General features: G+C 40.8%; 1 protein-coding gene across 1 annotated transcript in view; it reads left to right on the plus strand.

Moving 5' to 3' along the window:
* The window catches only part of ABCB7 (ATP binding cassette subfamily B member 7), a 40,853-nt gene that overhangs the window by 16,624 nt on the left and 4,189 nt on the right, over nt 1–20,040 (plus strand). The window contains exons 5-15 of the mRNA XM_054169340.1: nt 7,043–7,175; nt 7,606–7,874; nt 9,116–9,204; nt 9,287–9,374; nt 10,332–10,506; nt 11,858–12,015; nt 12,546–12,709; nt 12,881–13,010; nt 13,479–13,650; nt 15,852–15,955; nt 17,532–17,639. Of these exons, the coding sequence (XP_054025315.1) occupies nt 7,043–7,175; nt 7,606–7,874; nt 9,116–9,204; nt 9,287–9,374; nt 10,332–10,506; nt 11,858–12,015; nt 12,546–12,709; nt 12,881–13,010; nt 13,479–13,650; nt 15,852–15,955; nt 17,532–17,639 (1,590 nt within the window). The remainder of the gene's footprint in view (nt 1–7,042; nt 7,176–7,605; nt 7,875–9,115; nt 9,205–9,286; nt 9,375–10,331; nt 10,507–11,857; nt 12,016–12,545; nt 12,710–12,880; nt 13,011–13,478; nt 13,651–15,851; nt 15,956–17,531; nt 17,640–20,040) is intronic.

The following is a 20,040-nucleotide window of genomic DNA, read 5'->3' on the forward strand; positions in this document are numbered from 1 at the left end:
TTGAAGGCTGCTTACAGATCTTCTCCTTGCGTGGTGCTGTATCTGTCAAAAGAAGATTTCTTCAAACCTCTGTGCCCATTCTCAACTCTGAGCTCAAGCAGTGTGGTGATGCCTACTCATAACTCTTGCTGTGCTATGGAAAAGGAGATTTGAGCTCCAGTGTTTCCTTGGTATTTCTCTGTGAGATGACAGTGGAATTTCTGTTGTTTCAGGGACTCCTCCGGTGTCCTGATGTGAAAGAAGCTCTATAACTGATTTTTTTTATATTCAACTGTGCTTTCATTCAAATGATTTTTCCTGTAGTCTTTTGATTGTGAAATGGAGTGTTACTCTTACCTTTGCTTCGTGGTGTGAAAGGACCTCTTACACTGTTGCTTTCCATAGATTAATTGAGGACATCATTCGAATTTTGTCCAAACCTTGTAGGAATAGTTCAGAAGAGCAAATATTAACTTTGTGCAAAAAAAAAATTGCTTTTGAAAGAAAAGAAATATTCAAATGGAAGACACTGAGGAGTAAATTTCATTTAGACATAAGGCTCAACTGGATTGCTTCTAAGTATAGCAATTTTTACCAAACATAAAGCTAATGTTAGTATCATGCTGGGATGAGCTAAAGCAGGTACCACTTAGCAATGAGTTTAGCACTTAAGTTAGTCGTACTAGCAACTTGCTAGCATTCAGCAGCACTGCCATGTTATGAAAAAGGGAGAAGCAGCAAATTTCAGCTATGTAGGTGTTAAGTGTACTTGGAGAAGAAATGTTCTCCTGTCTTCAAGCTGAAGGGGAAAGGCCAGTCTTATGGTCTGCAGCTCTTTCTCATGAGCAGTCTATCAGGTGCTAGCTGGTACTGTGGGTCAGGACATTGCTGATAATGCAGGTAATGATATGCAGAATATGACATGTCTCTACAAGTAAACTTTTTAGATGCCTGTGCAAAATAGAGCAGTGCTTTCCATCAGACTTAACTACCTGGGAAACCATCTGCTCAAAATGCAGGTGCCAGGAGCATTTTGTCTTGCATACTCTGCAGTTGTTCTTGCCATAATATTTAACTGATTATCAGCTTGGCTTGTTGAGCTTTTTTGCTGTATACTTAAGAGCACCTCATTTACCAGGTGGATATATCTAACTCACTTCTTTTTAAAGCCTCTTCTTAGTAATATTTATAATATTCTGAAGGCAATTTTGAAATAAGTTTGAAGTGTTTGGTTGTTTGTATTTTTTTCTCTTTTTCTCTTCTGCACTACCCTCACTTTGCTGGTTCAGAGGGTTGTATGAATAGGATGGAGCTTGTAAATCCAGAATCTAATCCTACATATGGCAACATTGTACTTTGCTTTTAGGAAATCTGTTACTGTTTCCAGAAGCTTTCTAGGGTGTAATGTAAACACAATTAATGGCCAGGGTGCCTGACTCTTGGAAGGAGCTCTGTTTGGTGTAATAGAGAGGAGAGAGAGGTTTCCCCTGATCAAAAAAATCAGACACTTAGTTGCTTTTTGAGGAAGCCACTGAGTGTTTGGATCTCTTAAGTGTTCTCCTAAATTTCATACTTCAGATTCTGTACAAGGCAGCCTGGAAGCCCTGATGTCCAGAGGAGATTCTCATCAGCAGAGCAGAAAAGCTGTTGAGCTTTGCCCAGGTTTTAGGATATGCCTGTTAAAGCAGAAGTGTTTTGTGAGTGTGTTTGTTTGGAAAAACAAGGATTTCATTGGGAAAACACACAGCAAGTTCTCTACAGAATATATAACTGACTGGGGTGAAAAAATTCACCCATGTCTTCTAGCTATCCTTTGCTAATGTTCTTTTTGTGCTCTGTGTGTTGTAACAAAGTTGTGTTAGAACTCAAACCTCTGTAATAACTGCAGTTGCAGAAGTTAACCCTCATCACCTGAGCTCTGCCCTCTCTTCCTTTGTGGGGTAAATTTTCTTCTTTTCCTCCTATAAAATATGCATGTAGTTATTGTGGCATGACTGACATGCAGTAGCTTCTTACAGAGCTGTAGTACTTGTGTCATATCTTTGAGCCCTGAACATCTGTTTTTCTTCCAGAGCAAACAAAAGGTCACTTTGTCCTCGAGAAAATGAAATACAAATTAGTTTACCTGTAGCTTGCCTAGACCATGTATAATCCTGTGCAGTTTCCTCATTATCCCTTTTGGAACTCTTTTGTTCTGACTGCTTGTGAGGTTAATTACAATGTACTCTATAGACCACACAAGCAGTTTGTTCAAGTTTCTCTGCTGTGTAGTTGTGTCAGCACATGAATGCTAGTATGTCTTTTCTCCTCACTGCAGTCTTGGCCTCATTTCTTTGTGTGCTATGAACTTGTCTGCATCTGAAGGATTTAAATCCTCATTATGGATTTTGTTTAAAGGCTGCTTGTTTGTAGGGGTTTCACATGGGGAACTGTATGTTCATGATGCCTGCTACTAGTCACTTCCCCTATAAGAAATGCTTTTGTAAGCCTTTTCATAGAATCATTTTGGCCATTTTCTTCTGAGTTTGGCAAAAGTGTTTGGTGAGGTTTTATACCTCTCTGTTATAAAAATTCCAAATGGTGATTCTCTGAGACAGAGGCTGCAGGATGGCTTCAGTTTTAGTCTAAGAATACTCCAGAGGAATCATAGTGGAGAGGTAGGTTATGAAATCCTCAGCCACAGGAAAAAAATGAGGAGTTTATACCCACTTTGATTTGGCTTACCAACAAAACACAAAAACCCTGGAGAGCATAGCTCCTCGTCCTGCTGCTTGAGAAATAATTTGTCTCTTTAAATCTTCTGGTTCAGTAAAATTCAGTTCCAAAACAAAAGCCAGCTTGTGTGCAGCTACTGAGGAGCCTGCAGTTACAATCTGTCTTGACTGCTTTTGTGGGGCCCAGTTGACTGTCATTGAACAAATTATTGTGATTTTTGGTTCCTTTTTGTCTACATATAACCACTGGTAGTATTGTTAGCCTTCAAAGTGAGCTGTTTGTCTGGCTTTTATGACTACGAGCTGACAGGATGGAGTCTGCTCTCAGGCTAGTGAGGTGGGTTTTTTTTTCCCCTTTGGAAGATTTGTTGTATTATGACAAGCTTTAAATTTTTACCTTAAATATTTATAGCTTACCTAGGTGTGTGTGATCTGAAAGATGCAACAGGAAGACAGGTGAGACGAGTACAGAAAGCATTAACTCTGTTTTCAGACACAGATTAGTCTGCTCAGGTTCTGTGTACCTGCTATTTCTTTTTCCACATTCCCTCTCCTGTTTTTTGTGTTCTCTGCTGGGGTAGGTGTAGTAAAACCTTCTTTTCTATTTCTTACCTTTTTTACTCTGTGGCACAAGAGGAAAAAGTCCTTGGGCTTCTGAGAAGCTGGGATAAACACATCACTATGACAAAGTTCACTTGTCACCTCTGTCAGTCTTTAATGGTTGCTGGCCTCTTTATCACAGACCAAGCACATGAGCCAGAGAAATCTTTCAGGCTGTGCATTTCTACTGACTGCTAAATCTCTCAAGTTTCGGGAGAAGAAATTATTTGGCTGAGGAGGCAAGACACAAGTGCTGTATAGAAGATTTGGTCTGCACACAAAGATAATGTTACCGGTGTGATCAGTTAAGTATCTGCCCATGGGCTTGATGTTTCAGCCCTTTGTGGACTGGTGGAGTTAAATAATTACAAGAAACGTTTAGAAATTGTTACCCTTTTGTGAAGTTTCAGGTGAAAAGTATTTTCAATTTGTTTTTTTGTCACACTGGGGGAATGTACGTTTCAGCTCCTCTTTCAGTTCAAAAAGGCATGGAGCCAGATGCTTCTTTCCTCTTTGGAATCACATTTTTATAGTTCTTTAGCAGCCTTACCTCTGCGAGGGATGGAGCTTTCTGTTTATATTACCACAAACAGAGTTGTTGGATGTGTACATTTATATTAGTCCAGATGTAAATTCAGTCTTCTTCATGTCAGTGTTTCTCCTTGAATTATTGACAGAAGAGGAGTTCACTGCAGACCAGTTTTATCTGGTCAGAGCTCAGCCTGACAGTAATTCATCATCTTTATTAAACAAGAAATATTGGGAAGAGTGAAATGGAAGGTAAGCCTGTTTGCCTTGAAAGTGTGTAGTCCCCGAAGGGAATAGAGCTGATGATGTGTTATCATCTTAAAACAGTGCAGTCATGTTTAAAAAAGACAATTATTTGTGTGATGCATTTACAGTGTAATGTGCTGTTAAATGTGGGCAGTTGAGTTGGGATGGCTTCATGGGTTCTGTATTTACTTGCAATGAACTGGCCAAGGACAAGCTCTTCATTTGAAATTACAAATTGAAGATGTACAAATTCATATTTAAAAGGATGTTTTTAATGGGAGTCTCTAGCAAGTTTTGAGAAAGAGGAGGGAGAATATAGCTATATTGTATAAGGCATGGAGGCTTGTCATAGCCTACCTAGGTGCACTTAAAGCTTTTTGGTCTGCGCCAACAAAACAGGGCTGCAGGTAGCTGTGAGTTTTGGTACAAGGCTGAAACTCTGTTTCCATTAATGTGAACGTGATCTCATTGCCTTAAATCAAGTGGGGAAAGGGCTGTTTCTAATAATGGCTCCTCATCTCTCTTGCTATAAACTTTGTCAGATTAACTTTCTTTTGGAAATGACTGGAAAGCAGACTGTCTTGATTGATAATGAAATGCAATCCTTGCTGCCTTGTTCTTATTCAGGCTTTAACCCTCCAGGAGTCAGAACAACTATAACCTGAGACAAGGCTTTAAATTTCCTTTAAAACTCTATTGGGTAGAATTATATTGACATAGAAGAAGAAATTTCTGCAAACTTGTAGGCTCTTACCAGTTAAATTAATTGCAAGTGGGGAGCTGCAGTTTAAAGAATACATCCCTTTTCTTTAAATGGACTTTAAAATATCTCTGTAGTTCTATTTCTAAACTACCTGTGGTGTGGCATAGTCTGCTGAAGAGTGAAATCCCTGCAGAGGGATTTGTGAGAATCTGCAGCAAATGGAGATGATCTGCATTACAGTACTTTCTATTTTCCATTGAGTAGCCTCTCCCAGGAAAACCTGCCCTTTGTCCTGTTGGTCATCACTGTAACTCGCATGGCAGCATATTTACAGAACCCCAGCGTGGTGCGGCTTGGAAGGACCTCTGAGGGTTATCTAGTCCAACCCTTCTGCTATTATTCTTAATTATAAAGAACAAAATGCCACCCAAAACTTGAATTTCTCTGACATGGCAGGGAGAGTGGGAGTTCTTGATTATGCTGGAGAAGGGAGAGGGTGACCTTAGTTTTATCTTGTTAATTTACAGGTTTTTTCAACAGGTTTTCAGCTCTGCCAGACGTCCCTAAGCACAATTGAGATCTAAATGGCTACACAAACCATTTGGTGCAGGGAGCTGAAATACCTTTGTCAATCTGTTTCAGTTTTTTGTTTCTTCACATGTAACATAATTTGTCATCTACCCATGATTTTTTTTCTCCGGATATTGAGAAAATGAAAAAGAAAACCACAATAAAACAACTTTAAGCAATGTCAGCTGACTGAAGTATTTTTAACATCTGCTGTGATTGTAAGATTGTAGATCTTATTTTCACATTTTCACAGAAGCAATTTGAATTAATGAATTCTATTAATTATGTGAAGTTTGACAGTAAATACTTGTATGAATGAGTGATGTTACAAGTGAGCATTAAAAAGATGTAAGAATTTTTTGCTTTCTTTAAGATTTTTTTCAGTATTTTCTCATGCTAGTATTGTGGAAACTAAACATGCTAAAGTTGCTCCATTTACATCAAGAGCTGTCTTGCTTTTTGCATATAGAGGAGACTCCATGGTTAGAGGAGATGCATTTGGGTTTTGATGCTCTTACATATACATCCAGTGATGTGTTAGGTTGTGGATATGACTTTAATACCTTTGTAGTGTCATGTCAGCTGTATGGAAAGGCTCTTGTGTTGCTGTGCCAAGTGTTGGGGTTAATGTAGACATTAAGTTACTGTATCTAGAGATGTTGCAAATGGAAAGCATCATTTAAATATGAATGTACTAACAGAGGAGACAAAGGATGGATTAACTTCTTTGGCTTCACTAGAGCTTTGATTTAATACATCCCAACTGACTCAGTGTAACCATTGTCATAGATGTACAGAAAGCTTTAGGTTGGAAGGGACCTTTAAAGTTTGTCTAGTCCAGCCCCTTGCAGTCAGCAGGGACATCTGTAACTAGAGCAGGTAGCTCAGAGCTCCAAACAACCTGGCCTGGAATGGTTGGATCATCTACCACATCTCTGGGCAACCTGATCCTTACCTCTCTGAGTCAAAAAAAAAAAAAAATCTCCCTTCCAGTCTGAATCTCTTTTAGGTTAAAACGTTACCCCTTGTCCTGTCACAACAGGTCGTGCTCAAAGGTCTGTCCCCTTCTAGCTTATCAGCTACCTTTAAGTCCTGAAAGGCCACCAGAAGGTCTCCCCAGAGCCTTCTCTTCTCCAGGCTGAACAACCCCACTTGTGTCAGCCTGGCCTCACAGCAGAGGGCTTCCAGCCCTCCCGTCATTGCTGTGGCCTCCAGAGCTGGCCCCAGCACTGCAAGTGAGGTCTCAGCAGAGGGGCAGAAACCCCTCCCTTGACTTATGTAGATGACTTCTATTTCTTTTGTAGCAGTAGCTCTTCCTACTAAGTATAGCCAGTATCACCCAGAGCAAGCCACTGTAACATCATTTGGCAGCATTGAGAGTGTGTGTCGTGTGTAATCTTCCTGGTCTTGCCATTGCTGTGCTGTGTGCTCAGCCTCAGTTTAAGTGCCTTTGCAGCATACCATTTGTTCAGGATAGAAACTAGTATTTAAAAGGAGCCTGCGAGAGACAGAAACTAACCCTGCAGTCCCAGGGGTAAAGACTTAATAGTATGGGGAATATCATGCTGGAAATCAAAAGAGCCATCCCACCTGCACTAAGTGGTTCAGAATTAATGTAACAGGAGAGAATTTCAGAAAAAAACAGGCATGCTACTTAAGTGGTTTAATGCATATGAACTAACTGGTGTGCTCCTGCTTTTAGGCCATGAATATATTGGTCCCCTTCATGTTTAAATACGCAGTAGACAACCTCAACCAAATATCTGGAAACATTCTGAATCTCGAGGCTGCACCAAATACAGTGGCAACAGTGGCAACTGCTGTTCTTGTTGGCTGTAAGTGGCATTCCCAAATCACTTGGCGAGGGTTGATGTTCTGCTGTAAGGTTGTGGGATGGCAGAGTTCTGACCCAAGCATCTAGGATGGTTATTTCATAGTCACTTCTGTGTTATGTCTGTCTCTAATGTTCTGTGACCTTGCTTGTGGTATTCCAATTAAAAAATGAAATCATACTTACAGAAATGATTCTTGATTATAATTCCCCTCCTTTCTTAGAACCAGCTGCAAAAGAAACTGATTTAGAATGTCTGCACAATGGTTTAGAAATGAAAAATAGCAGAAAGGTTTGGACCAATTAAGTATAGATTACCTTTGACTAAAAAGGTTGAAAATATATAAAGAATGAGTCTAGTGTAATTTCATGCATGAAGGGAAGTTGGAGATCTAATTATTTTCATTTTGTAAACTTCTTCATCTTTTTTTCAGATGGTATCTCAAGAGCTGGGGCAGCATTATTTAATGAAGCTAGAAATGCAGTATTTGGGAAAGTAGCTCAAAATTCAATCAGAAGGATAGCAAAGAATGTTTTCCTGCACCTTCATAACCTGGATTTGGCCTTCCATCTAAGTAGGCAAACTGGAGCTCTGTCAAAAACCATTGACAGAGGAACGAGAGGCATCAGTTTTGTTCTTAGTGCTTTAGTATTTAATCTGGGGCCAACGATGTTTGAAGTGGCTCTGGTCAGTGGAATTCTGGTAAGTGTTGCTTGTTTGTGGGTTGGAATTTCGGAATAATACATTGATTTTTCTTTTACCAAAGTCTACTGAGTGTTAATAATTGATTTTACAGGGTGTTTGTGAAAGCAGCCACTGTAAAGGAGAGCAGGCCATAATTTTCATATATTAGTTACTTTAAATTGGCTCACTTGAAATTATTTTCACATTTAACTCCTGTCTTCAGACAGTGGTATTTATGTGACTAGTTTTCATCATTTTTCTTCAGATTTGTTATAAAAGCAAAGAAAGCAGGGAAGGAAACTCTGCACACAAGTGTGAAATATATCTGGATAAATACTTAGGAAGCAAAGAATAGATGCCTAGGAAGGCTCTGTCTTAGTGTGTTGAGTGTAGAGGAGGGAGTAATTGTTTGCTCTCTTCTGAATAGTGGTGGTCAATCCTTATCCAGAACTTAAAAGGGAAAATTATCTTTTGGAAAATGGCTTCTCCTTTTTTGTAGGTTTTAAGGTTAGTAAGCTCAATTTTAAACTTCTGTTTATAAATAATTTTGTACATTTTGCTTGTTTACAAGTTATAAATCCCACTTCACTGTTTTTGAAATCAGGATCTTTGGACCTTTTCATTCTAAAAATCTAAATCTAGATTATGTGGCTTAGTCTAAATTAGAAGCAAAACCTTTGTTCTTTTTTGTTTGGTTGGTTGGGGTTTTTTAGAAGGAATTAATCAAATTTGAATGTAACAAAATGAATTAAAACCCCTGTTGGGTTAAATTTTACAGCCTTTGGAAGCTGCAGATCAAGCTGGCTGTCAGCCAGTCTGCCTTGATGGTTTAATTCTTCTTATGCCTTTTCTCTCCTGATGCACCCTGAAGTAGAGCAAATGCTTCATAAATTGTTTTGCAAGGCCACTTTTTTCCTCTTCTGCAGTCTTGAGCTTTCTTTCCAAATCCACCAAAAATGCATACAAATAAGTGTTTGTTAGTGATGACAGCACAAACATCAGCACCATTTATGTTTTATGATGGAAAAAAATCATTTTGCAGCATTAAGACACACACCTGCTCTTGGTTATCTTCTCCAGCCTTTGTCTCTGCGCCCTTCTTCTTGCTCCTTCCTTTTTGAAGCTGTTCAGAGCAGGGAGTGTGGTGGGAGAGACCTTCACAGTTCTAGGTTTAGACTAAGTTGTTACAATTTTGAGGCAACAGTGAGGTTTTGAAAATTACTCTGACTCTTTTTTTTCTCCTGTTTTCAATATTCCAGTATTACAAATGTGGTGCAGAGTTTGCTTTAGTAACCCTGGGAACTCTGGGAGCCTATGCAGCATTCACGATAGGGGTCACACAGTGGAGGTAAGGATGCCCTCAGATTGCTCAGGGTGTGTAGTGTTGCCTCAGCCTCAAGTCTTGACTGTGTGAAACCTTTGTTTTACAGGACTAAGTTTCGGATAGAAATGAACAAAGCAGATAATGATGCGGGTAACGCTGCAATTGACTCCCTACTGAATTATGAGACTGTGAAGGTAAGACCAATCTTTACTGCTAGGCTCTTTGTCTTACTTCTGTCAGCCTAAGGAAGGTGAGTCATAAGATTCATCTTTTAGAGGGCTATGTGTGTGGAGTGATAGCGTGCTTTTAAAACTTTATTCATTGAAGAGTACTACATAGTAGTGACAGGGTAGCAGGGAAGTTGTTAATGGGCCTTGTGGAAATCCACTTGCAAACAAAAAGTGAGAAGTTTCTTTTGTGACTGAATCAGCTTGACCATCAGTTTGTGCAAGATGTAAACTTAGAGTCCTGGAAAAACTTCTCTTCACTTGTTTGCTGAATTGTCTTCTGAATGTCAGCCTGGAGCACGGTGCCTTCGCCAATGGCCACACGCACTGTTTTCATTACTTAGTGTGGTTGCAACCAGACATGAAAGAGCACAACCCTATTTGTCATTCTGCTACTACTGTTAAAAAAATCCTGTGGACAGCTCTGAGGTTTTCCAGGCTTACACTTATTTTGTGCTTCTTTTAATTGGAAGATCTCGAACTAGAAAAATAAGCACAGCAGTTACCTGTGAAGAAGGACCCAGAGGTAGACATTGTGTGAGAACTCCCATTCTAGACAATTTGCCATGGTCACAGCAACAAGGATGTTCTAGTACATAGAGGACTGTAACTTTTTTGTCTTTGTAGTACCTAGTGGCAGCTGGTGTTTAGTTTTGACATTAATCAGGTAGAAGTCCTGCAAGACCAGATGCCTGGTGTAGGGATCTCCATGGTGTCTCCTTTCCCAGTGCAGAGTCTGCTGGCGTTTGCTCATGTTTTTTGTTTCACACATTAATCTTTTCTCTTTAGCTGTTAGACACACAACCCCTCCTCAGCACTTCTGTCTGTGCATGGAGTATGTTTATAGTGAATTTTATAACTGGAAAAATACACAGTCCAGTACGTTTGGGAATGTGACAGTTACTATTTTTGTGTATATCTTAGTATTTCAACAATGAAAAATACGAAGCCCAACGGTATGATGAATTCTTGAGGATATATGAAAATGCTTCCCTGAAGACTATCTCTACTTTAGCTCTCCTGAACTTTGGACAGAGTGCTATCTTTAGCGTTGGCTTAACAGCCATCATGGTGCTTGCCAGTCAAGGCATTGTCGCAGGTAACTCATCTGTCTATAAGCTAAAAATGGCTCTCATTTACCTTAATTACAGATAATAGAAGTGTTAATTAACTTAGAGTTCATGTGAGTTCATTTTGAGAGTTTGGGATATTTCTGTTTCTTGGAGTATTATTAATTCTGTCACATGCATACAACAGTGTCTAGCATGATTTTATTAGAAACACTTTAAATGTTTAGCAGTTAGAAAAAGATCCTAAGGAAATGTAACTCTGGGAAATTTCTGTTGAAGGATTATCAAAGACGCTTCTGTAAATACAAATATTTCCCTAGACCTTCTACAAAGACCCTTTCATTTTACCCTTCTTCCCTCCCATGTTGGCACGATGCAGAACTTCTCCCCAGTGGTTTATTTTAATACCAGTATTCCTCACTGTTCTTAGATTAATAAGGACATATCACTAAAATTTGGGTTGAATCTCTGTTTGTCTAGTTTACTCCATGAAGCGAAGCCTGATTGTTTCAGAAAACACTGTAGAGGCATGGGGATGAGGCTTAGCAAAACAACGTGATTTTAGAGTAAAACAATGATGTTTTAAACATTGTTAGTATCAGATGAGTTTAAAGTGTAGACCTTTATATGTTGTCTTTGCATCTGCTTTGCTCTTTTGTTATGAGATGCTCTGACAGGGAAGAGTTAAACTGAGAGTGGATAAGTCAGGAGGTGCAGTTTATGGCTGTTCTTAAGAACATTTAGGATAGCCTTTAAGCAGGATGATAGAAATATGGCTTTAAATCATCTTTGTGGATCTGCTTCAGCTGAACTGACCTGGCGCTTACCTTTAACTTACGTGTTATCCTGAGTGTTCCCTTGATCAGCCTATTTGATGTTAAGCTGCCCAGAGGTCCTCACTGTATGTTTTGGCAGCTCTGCTGTACATGGCATGAGAGGCCTCTCTTCCCATGACAAATTCCATGGTTTGGATTTGTCTGTCATTGTGTTTAAGATTGTCTTTCCTGATTCTTGCTTTCATGTGTTAGTTCTCCTCCTTCAAACTGATTTGGACCCCATCTATGTTTCTTTCTGTGGAACTGGCAACTTTACAACCTAATGTTTTCTGTGACTTTCCTGATATGTTGCTTGTCTTATTTTCCAGGTGCTGTTACATCTTTTAAGAGTAACCCACACAAATACTGCCATTTATTTCAGGCACCTTCCTGTATAAAATCTGATCTTCTGGGAATGTGTTTTGTTTACTGTTTAAACAGCTGGGTTTAGAAATGGGATAAAAGCAACTACATTTGATTGATTGTTATTTTTAAACCTTTTGGTGCTTCCTAAGAAGACAACCCTTCAAGTCTCCTTATTCTCTCACATCGCTTTTGTCTTAAGGCAGCCTTTCTGTTGGAGATCTAGTAATGGTGAATGGATTGTTGTTCCAGCTTTCTCTTCCCCTAAACTTCCTGGGAACAGTATACAGAGAGACAAGACAAGCACTTATAGATATGAATACCTTGTTCACACTTCTCAGTGTAGATACCAAAATTAAAGTAAGTAGTATCTTATTTTCCTAAAGTATCTGGGTGTTTGATAGGGCTGTTTCCTGGCAATGCCACCATTTCACTCTGCTTTTAGTTTCTCTTCAAGAAAGAGATGTTGTTGCAAGGATGTTGTTCTGCCTCCTCTTGAAGTGCAACTTGTGCAACAGCAGCTGCTTTATTTCTTGCAGAACCTTTTAGTGACAGCAGAAGTACCTTCACGGAAGCTGTGTTTGTATTGAGATTGTTTTATTTAAGTATTCATGCCATGTGCTGGAATTTTTATTAGCAATTAATGATGCAGAATTTATTACTGCAAAAGAAGTTATGAAGCAGTGTTTACAGGAGGAGTTTTTACCTTCTGTGAGGGAAAGGAAGAACAAACCTATTCCACTTCTGTGGTGGGTTATAATTACTTTCAACATATCCAAGCTGCAGTGTCTGTTTGCCTTTTTCTGAGTTTGGAAATAGACTGTTCAGTTTGTTGAACTGCTGGAGATACCTTCTGGACAGCAGATAAAGTGGTACTCTTCTTTTAACAGGACAAAGAGCTGGCTCCACCCCTGCAGATCACACCACAGACTGCTTCCATCGCCTTTGATAATGTGCATTTTGAATACCTTGAGGGGCAGAAAGTTCTTGCTGGAGTGTCTTTTGAAGTCCCTGCAGGGAAAAAAGTGGCCATTGTAGGAGGTAGTGGGTCAGGGTGGGTAAATGGACTAAATACACCAATCAATGATGCAGAATTCTGTTTCTTAAAAGCATTTCTTCTTATGTTTTGCTTGTCATCGTTTTTGTTTGTGACATCAGTTCTGTTTGGAGATTGTAAATGGCAAACCAGCAGTGTAACACAAGCTTCAATTCTTTTATATTTCAGGAAAAGCACAATTGTGAGATTGTTATTTCGTTTCTATGAACCTCAGAAAGGAAATATTTATGTTGCTGGACAGAACATACAAGATGTCAGTTTGGAAAGTCTGAGAAAGGCCATAGGAGTTGTACCTCAGGTAGACCGTGTTCCTTTCTCCCCAAAGAGTCTGTCGGAACAGTGGTTCCCTGTATTTTGACCCTGTGCTTTAATGGAGGCAAATCCTTTCAGGTGGTGGTGTCTCATTCCTCTGGAAGTCGCCATGCTTCTTGTCCCCTCAGGATGTTTTTGTGTGCATCATATAGATCCCATTTTTGAAATGTGTTTAAGGCTCTTCATGAGAAACTGCCTCCAGCTTTAAGTGATTTAGCTTTGTAGTTGATTACCACCCATAATGATTTAGCAAAGTGGTTAAAATATCCACAACATGTATTTAGGACACAAAATGTATTAGTCCCAGTTTTGGGAAATTTCCCCAAATACTTTTACCTTCAGGCTTTATAGAAAAATATGAACTATTCTGTACTGATTTCTTTCATGAACTGGGGACAGTTTTTAAACCCTTGTTCAGGGTCTCTCATCTAACCTAACCTCTCCATGCCTGTAGGATGCTGTTCTCTTCCACAATACAATCTATTACAACCTGCTCTATGGCAATATCGGTGCCACTCCAGAAGAGGTGCATGCGGTGGCGAAGCTGGCAGGGATCCACGAGGCTATTCTTCGAATGCCGAATGGTTACAACACTCAGGTTGGGGAACGAGGACTCAAGCTCTCAGGTAGGTCCTGAAGCAGACACAGGTTGCTAGAGTGGGTCCAGAGAAGGGCAGCAAAGCTGATAAAGGGTCTGGAGAACAGGTCTTGTGGGGAGCAGCTGAGGTCACTAGGATTGTTCAGCCTGAAGAAAAGGAGGCTGAGGGGAAACCTTCTGGCACTCCCTGAAAGTAGGTTAGAAACACGTGGGTGTTGGTCTCTTCTCCCAAGTGGCAAGTGACAGGATGAGAGGTAATGGCCTCAAGGTGTACCAGGGGAGGTTTAGATTAGACATTAGGAAAAAAATTCTGGTCTTGGTGATTGATTCATTAAGTAAATAAAAGTTATTTTGACTTTTTCAAGTAGAATCCATTTCAGTGTTTCCTAATTCCTGGGAGGTAGCAGCCCCAAACTCCTGATTTTGTAAATGAAACAATTAACCTGCTGCTGTCCTGAAGATGGATGGGGAAGAACATGAAGCAATGTGTCAGTATGTTGCAAAAGTAAAGGAAGACCTTGGATTTTGTTATTGCAGTGTATCTTTCAGACAGGGATACTGTCAAGCTGTGAGTTTTGAACGTGCTTTAAAGAAGAGAGAGAGAGATAAAGAGTGTGTATTAAAATAGACTGAGCAAATTGTACAGTTCTAATTGCCACTGAGTTCTGCCAGAGACAGTTGAAAATGTGAACTGCAGCATGATTATCAGCCTTTTAAATGGTTTATTAAAGCGTGTTCTCTCCTGATAGGAATGGAACATTAACAAGGATATAGTGGTATTAAATGGAATGTTTTGAAGTCTTGAATAAAACAAAGGAGGACAAGTGCACAAACGTGAAGTGTTTGTGTTGCATGCCAAATGTTTAGCAGATTTTAAGTTCCCAGATGCACCTGTTTTCTTGTCTGTGAAAGTTGTCCTCAGTTATTCTGGAGTAAATGTTGGCTGTAAGAATTGTGAAGGAAGGAAAGAAGCCTGAAACTGGGTTACATTAGGAACCAGTGGGCAGTAGATTGCATAATGAAGGTGGGTTTTAGTATGAGGGCAGTGGTGGAGTCACCATCCCTGGTGCAAATGGACCTGGTGCTTAGGGACATGGTTTAGTGGTGACCCTGAAGTGATGGATGACCTTGAAGGTCTCTTCCGCCCAAAGATACTCTGATTCTTTAATGAAATCTGCTGCTTAAAACTGTTGGGAGGCTGAGGGAAGACCTCATCACTCTACAGCTACCTCAAAGGAGGCTGGAGTGAAGTGGGAGCTGGTCTCTTTTCACATGCGGCAATTGAGGACAAGAGGAAATGGGCTCAAATTGAGCCAGGGGATTGGTTCAGGTTGGGTATTAGGAAGAATTGCTTCCCAGAAGGGGTTCTCAGGCACTGGAACAGGCTGTCTAGGGAGGTGATGGAGTCAGCGTCCCTGGAGATATTTAAAAGATGTGTGGATGTGGTACTGAGGGGTGTGGTTTAGTGGCAGTAGCTTAGCAATAGTGATGGAATTGTGAGTTCTAGGTGAGTGGCTGGGCCTGATGATCCCAAAGCTCTCTTCCAACCTCAACAGTTCTATGGTTCTATGATTCTATGACACATTAAATCTGGGCCATTATGGAGTGGGAAGATTAATTTCAAGGAGAGACCTGAAGGAAAAAAATGTGTGTGCAAGGTGTGTGAAATTCAATACAGCAGCGTGGGCAGAGCAGCGTTTATTTGTGAGAGAAACCAGGATGGATGTGTGTGGAGTTACTGCTCGGGGTACAGCTTACACCGGCTGAATAAGCGTGCTCCCTGGTGTGCTACATACTGCACATCGTCCTTAGTTACCTGTATGAGGCTCCTGCCTTGTAGCTCCTGCCTTGTCCTTTCCAAAAAGGATGATTAGTCTTGAATCAGGAGCAGAAAGTCATGTGATACCTGATGTAACATGTGCAGACCTTTATCAGTAACAACTATGGTGGATATTAAAAAGCAAAAAGAGCCAACCCCCAAAGCAGTCAGAATCACAGAATGGTTTGGGTTGGAAGGGACCTCAAAGATCATCCAGTTCCAACCCTTATGGCATGGACAGGGACTCCTTCCGCTATACCAGGTTGGTCAAGACCTGAACAAGTCCAGGGAGAGTGCATCCACAGCTTCCCAGGGCAACCTGTTCCAATGTCATGTCTGCTGTTGGATTTGGAATAGCACAATTGTAATGTCATCTTTTTTATTTCTTTCTTTCCTTCCCACCTGTTCAGGAGGAGAAAAGCAAAGAGTTGCAATTGCTAGAGCAATGTTAAAGGAGCCACTTATTTTTCTCTACGATGAAGCCACATCATCTTTAGATTCAATTACAGAAGAGGTAATAAAAAAATAATCTAAACCTTAAGTGGTGTAATGATGTCTGATTCTGATGCTTTTCCCTTCTTTTCCTCTCAGAAAGGACTCTGTTCTTTTCATCTGGTTGCTTTCATGGTTTCTTGGTGTCATTGTTCAGAGATCCTGTGTCTAAGTCTCTGGTCCTAAAGGCCAGAACAGAGGTACTGAGGCTGTTCACCATCAGACAAAGTGAAGAACACCAACTCTGTCCCTGGGTGTATTTCCTCTTTTGCAGTCTTGATGTCCTGTTCACCATTAAACCTTCTCTTGAAGCTGTTTGTGTACCTCATGTGGCCATGAAGTGTGGACATTTCCAACCACTTTGAAAGCTTTTAGATGACATCTAGCACTCACTAAAAATGTCTTATAAATAATGGTGACATCATGCAGAACAGAAAACCTCTTGATGACTGTGCAGCATCTTTTGTGGATGCAAATCGGGGAGGTGTAACCTGCAGTAATTTGTATTCCTTTCACAGGAGGGCTGTGGAACATCAGTGTGTTGTGACATTGATGTCATGACACTACCACAGTAACTGCATCAGGCTGCATAACCACATCATTGCTTAAACACTCAACTCTCAACAGCAGCCGTAATTTCACAAACATAGCTTGAGCTATGTTTGTGTTCACTTATGCAGATTATCGAGCAAATGTATTGACCTGTGATCACTAAATTACTTTCATTTTCCAGACACAAAGAAATACAAGTCCAAACTGCACAGCTCTACAGTGCACATTCAACTGTAGCCCAGCTCCTCATTGGGCCAGAAATGTTTGTAACACCCAGTTCTGCAGAACTCAACTTGGATTCTTTCTCTCTTTTGCTTTGCTGTATTTATTGCAAGAACCATGAGCAAAGCTGAAAGGTTTAGAGCAGAACTGCTTCTTAAAGGCAGGCAAATTAAAATGAGTCCTTTGCACAAAAGTATCTCTGGTAATTGAGATGCTGTCTGACACAGGCAGCTCAGGAGAAGGACAGCACTGCGCTGTGCTTCTTATGGCCAGGGCACAACATCCCATTTAGCACTGCTAGGATCTGAGTTTGCTTTGGGAAGATGGAAGAGAGTAAGAGAAGAAGAAAGAAAGAGAAGATGGGAGGGAAGGAAGAGAGGAAGACAATAAAGATAACTCACATGATTGCTTTAACTCCATGTTCCACACTGGCATGCTGTTGAGAGGGATTCTTTTTCTTTCGCTTCAGTAATTGGGAAGTTTGATGATGATTTGTAAATCTCATGTTTTTACTGCTATTGTAGCATGGTGATGTGGGGACCTGAAATCAAGGCACACTTCTCTCTCTGTGTTCCCTGAACTGTTTTCTATGAATACGAGGTTGTTTGGTTTTTTGCTGTTTGAGGACCTCATCAGAACCTGCTTTTGATTATTCTGGGCTTTTTCTGTCCCTACTTGTAGCTGTATCTCATTGTGAAGCTAGAGCAGTGCTGGAGACACTTTTCAAAACTGATTTACAGTAATTTGCCTGCTTCCAGACAGCATTTTTGCTTTTCAGACCACCCAGGAGTGTCTAAGAGTTTCTCTCTCTCTTAATCCTGCAGAACATCCTCAGTGCCATGAGGGCCATGGTGAAGCACCGGACATCAGTTTTCATTGCTCACAGGCTGTCCACAGTAGTTGATGCAGATGAAATCATTGTGCTGGATAAGGTGAGGTCATCACCTGGTGATGTGTAATTTTCACATCATGTCAGTGTCTGGTTTAGACTCTGTGTGTCCATTTTCAAGTATTACACTCCCACCAAGCTCCTGAAAGGTCTTTTTTTGGAAATGAACAACTTTAGAAAGTCCTAGGCCAAGCTTTGCTCTTTGTGTTGCTCTTTGCAGTTTATCAGTTGCAGAAACTTGGGATGTGAGACTCTCTTGTGTGTTGTGTTTTTACTTCACTTGCATATTTCACCAAGGCTTTGGACATTGTCTTCCACAATATCCTCACAGGGAAGCTTAGGAAGCATGGGTTGGATGAGTGAACAGTGAGTTGAATTGAGAACTGGCTGAAGGACAGAGCTCAGAGGGTTATGATCAGCATGCAGGGTCTAGATGGAGTCCTGCATTTCAGCGTTCTTCAAGGGTCAGTACTGGGTCCAGTCTAGTTCAACATATGGGCAGGTGCTGGTGGGCAAGTTCACCATGATCCAGCAGTGTGCCCTCGTAGACAAGAAGGTCAATGGTCTCTTGAGGTGCATTCAGAAGAGTGTGATCATTGGATTGAGGGAGGGTCTCCTCTCCATCTACTCTGCCCTGGGGAGGGCACATCTGGAGTACTGGGTTCATTTCTGGGCTTCCCAGTTTGAAAGAGACAGGGAACTATTAGAGAGAGTCCAGTGGACTCTGTGAGGAGGAAAGGCTAAGAGACCTGGGGCCACTGAGCCTGGAGAAGAGCAGCCTGAGAGGGAATCTGATCAGCAAGAGCTAAAGGGTAGGAGCAAAAGCATGGGGCCAGACTCTTCAGTGGAGTCCAGTGATAGAACAAGGGGCAATTGGCACAAAGTGGATCCCAGGAGCTTTCATCTGAACAGGAGGAGAAAATTCTTTGGTGTGATGGTGCTGGAGTCCTGGAGCAGACTGCCCAGAGAGGTTGTGGAGTCTCCTCTTGAGAGATTTCAAACCCACCTGGACAATGTGATCCTGGGCAATCACCTGTGTGTGTCCCTGCTTCAGCAGGGGGATTGGACTACATGAGCTCCAGAGGTCTTTTCCAAGCCCACCATGCTGGGGCTCAGGGATTCATTTAATTCTGTGTTCTTGATCTGGATTATGACAAATTTCAGTCATTACACTGGCTTCATGTTGCATGTGTTTTGTATCATCTGCTCCATGTTTCTGTCAGATCAGGTTTCCTCGTGTGTTCCCCAATTTTTGTCTTACTCTCAGTGCTTAGTGAGTCTGTTTTTCACATACATCCATTGTTTATTTTTCTTTCAATGGAAAGAGAGAGGACAGTGTGTTCTGTTTCCATGCAGATAAAACTGTTGTAGGATTGTTCACTCTAATTATGTGATAAATCTGAGCACTGTTCTCTATTGTACCTGGAGAATATTGTACCTGATTATTCTCTTTCTATGGGCTTCTAAGGGGGAAAAAGTTTCATCATTTGATTTACTAATATCACTATTTGGTTGTTATCTTACATTCAGTCTCTCCTAAGTCCGTTTTCTTCTCTATTACCCCTGTCTGGCTATAAATTTAAAATAAACATGTCCTTATTATACCTTCATAGGTTTTTAACTGATAATGCTGAAAATCTAGTGCTCTAATCTACTGATAATAGATGTTAAATTTATCTCTGCGTTCATTTTTTTCAGTTGCTATTTATATGCTTGTGATCATAGGTGTATTTAGTGACTAAAATATGCATATCTAAAAGAAAATACATTATTCCTACAGTATGTTAAAGATTTCATGGGGAATCAGAACAAAATCTCCTGAAATGGTGACATTCAGAACTATTTTTGGTATACAAGTTTTAACTTCGTATGGAGGGCAACAAAGGTGGTGAAGGGTCTAGAGAACAGGTCTTATGAGGAGCAGTGGAGGGAACTGGGGCTGTTTATTCTGGAGGAGGCTGAGGGGAGACTTCATTGTTCTTCACAACTCTGAAAGGAGGTTGGAGTGAGGTGGGGTTGGTCTCTTTTCCCTAGTAACAGGTGACAGAAGGAGAGGAAATGGCCTGAAATTGTGCCAGGGGAGGTTAAGGTTGGATATTAGGAAAAATGTCTTGACTGGAAAAGTGGTCAGGCATTGGAACAGGCTGCCCAGGGAGGCGATGGAGTCACTGTCCCTGAAGGTGTTCAAGAAATGTGTGGACGTGGCAACTGGGGACCTGGTTTAATGGCCCTGATGGTGCTGGGTTGAAGGTTGGATTCGATCTTGAAGGTCTCTTCCAACTCACAAGTGAAGCGGTGGAATAAACCACCCCTGCTGCTCTGTGGAGTTTTGGTTTGTTTTTGATCAGCTTGTTTTTTCAGCTTTGGCTGCAGAACCACTTCCTAAGGTGTATCCTTTCTGTAACTCCATGATAAAACATCTTGCAAGTGTTTTGTGGGGTTTT

The sequence above is a fragment of the Dryobates pubescens genome, chromosome 18 (genome assembly GCF_014839835.1).
Source record: "Dryobates pubescens isolate bDryPub1 chromosome 18, bDryPub1.pri, whole genome shotgun sequence".
NCBI classification, from domain to species: Eukaryota; Metazoa; Chordata; class Aves; order Piciformes; family Picidae; genus Dryobates; species Dryobates pubescens.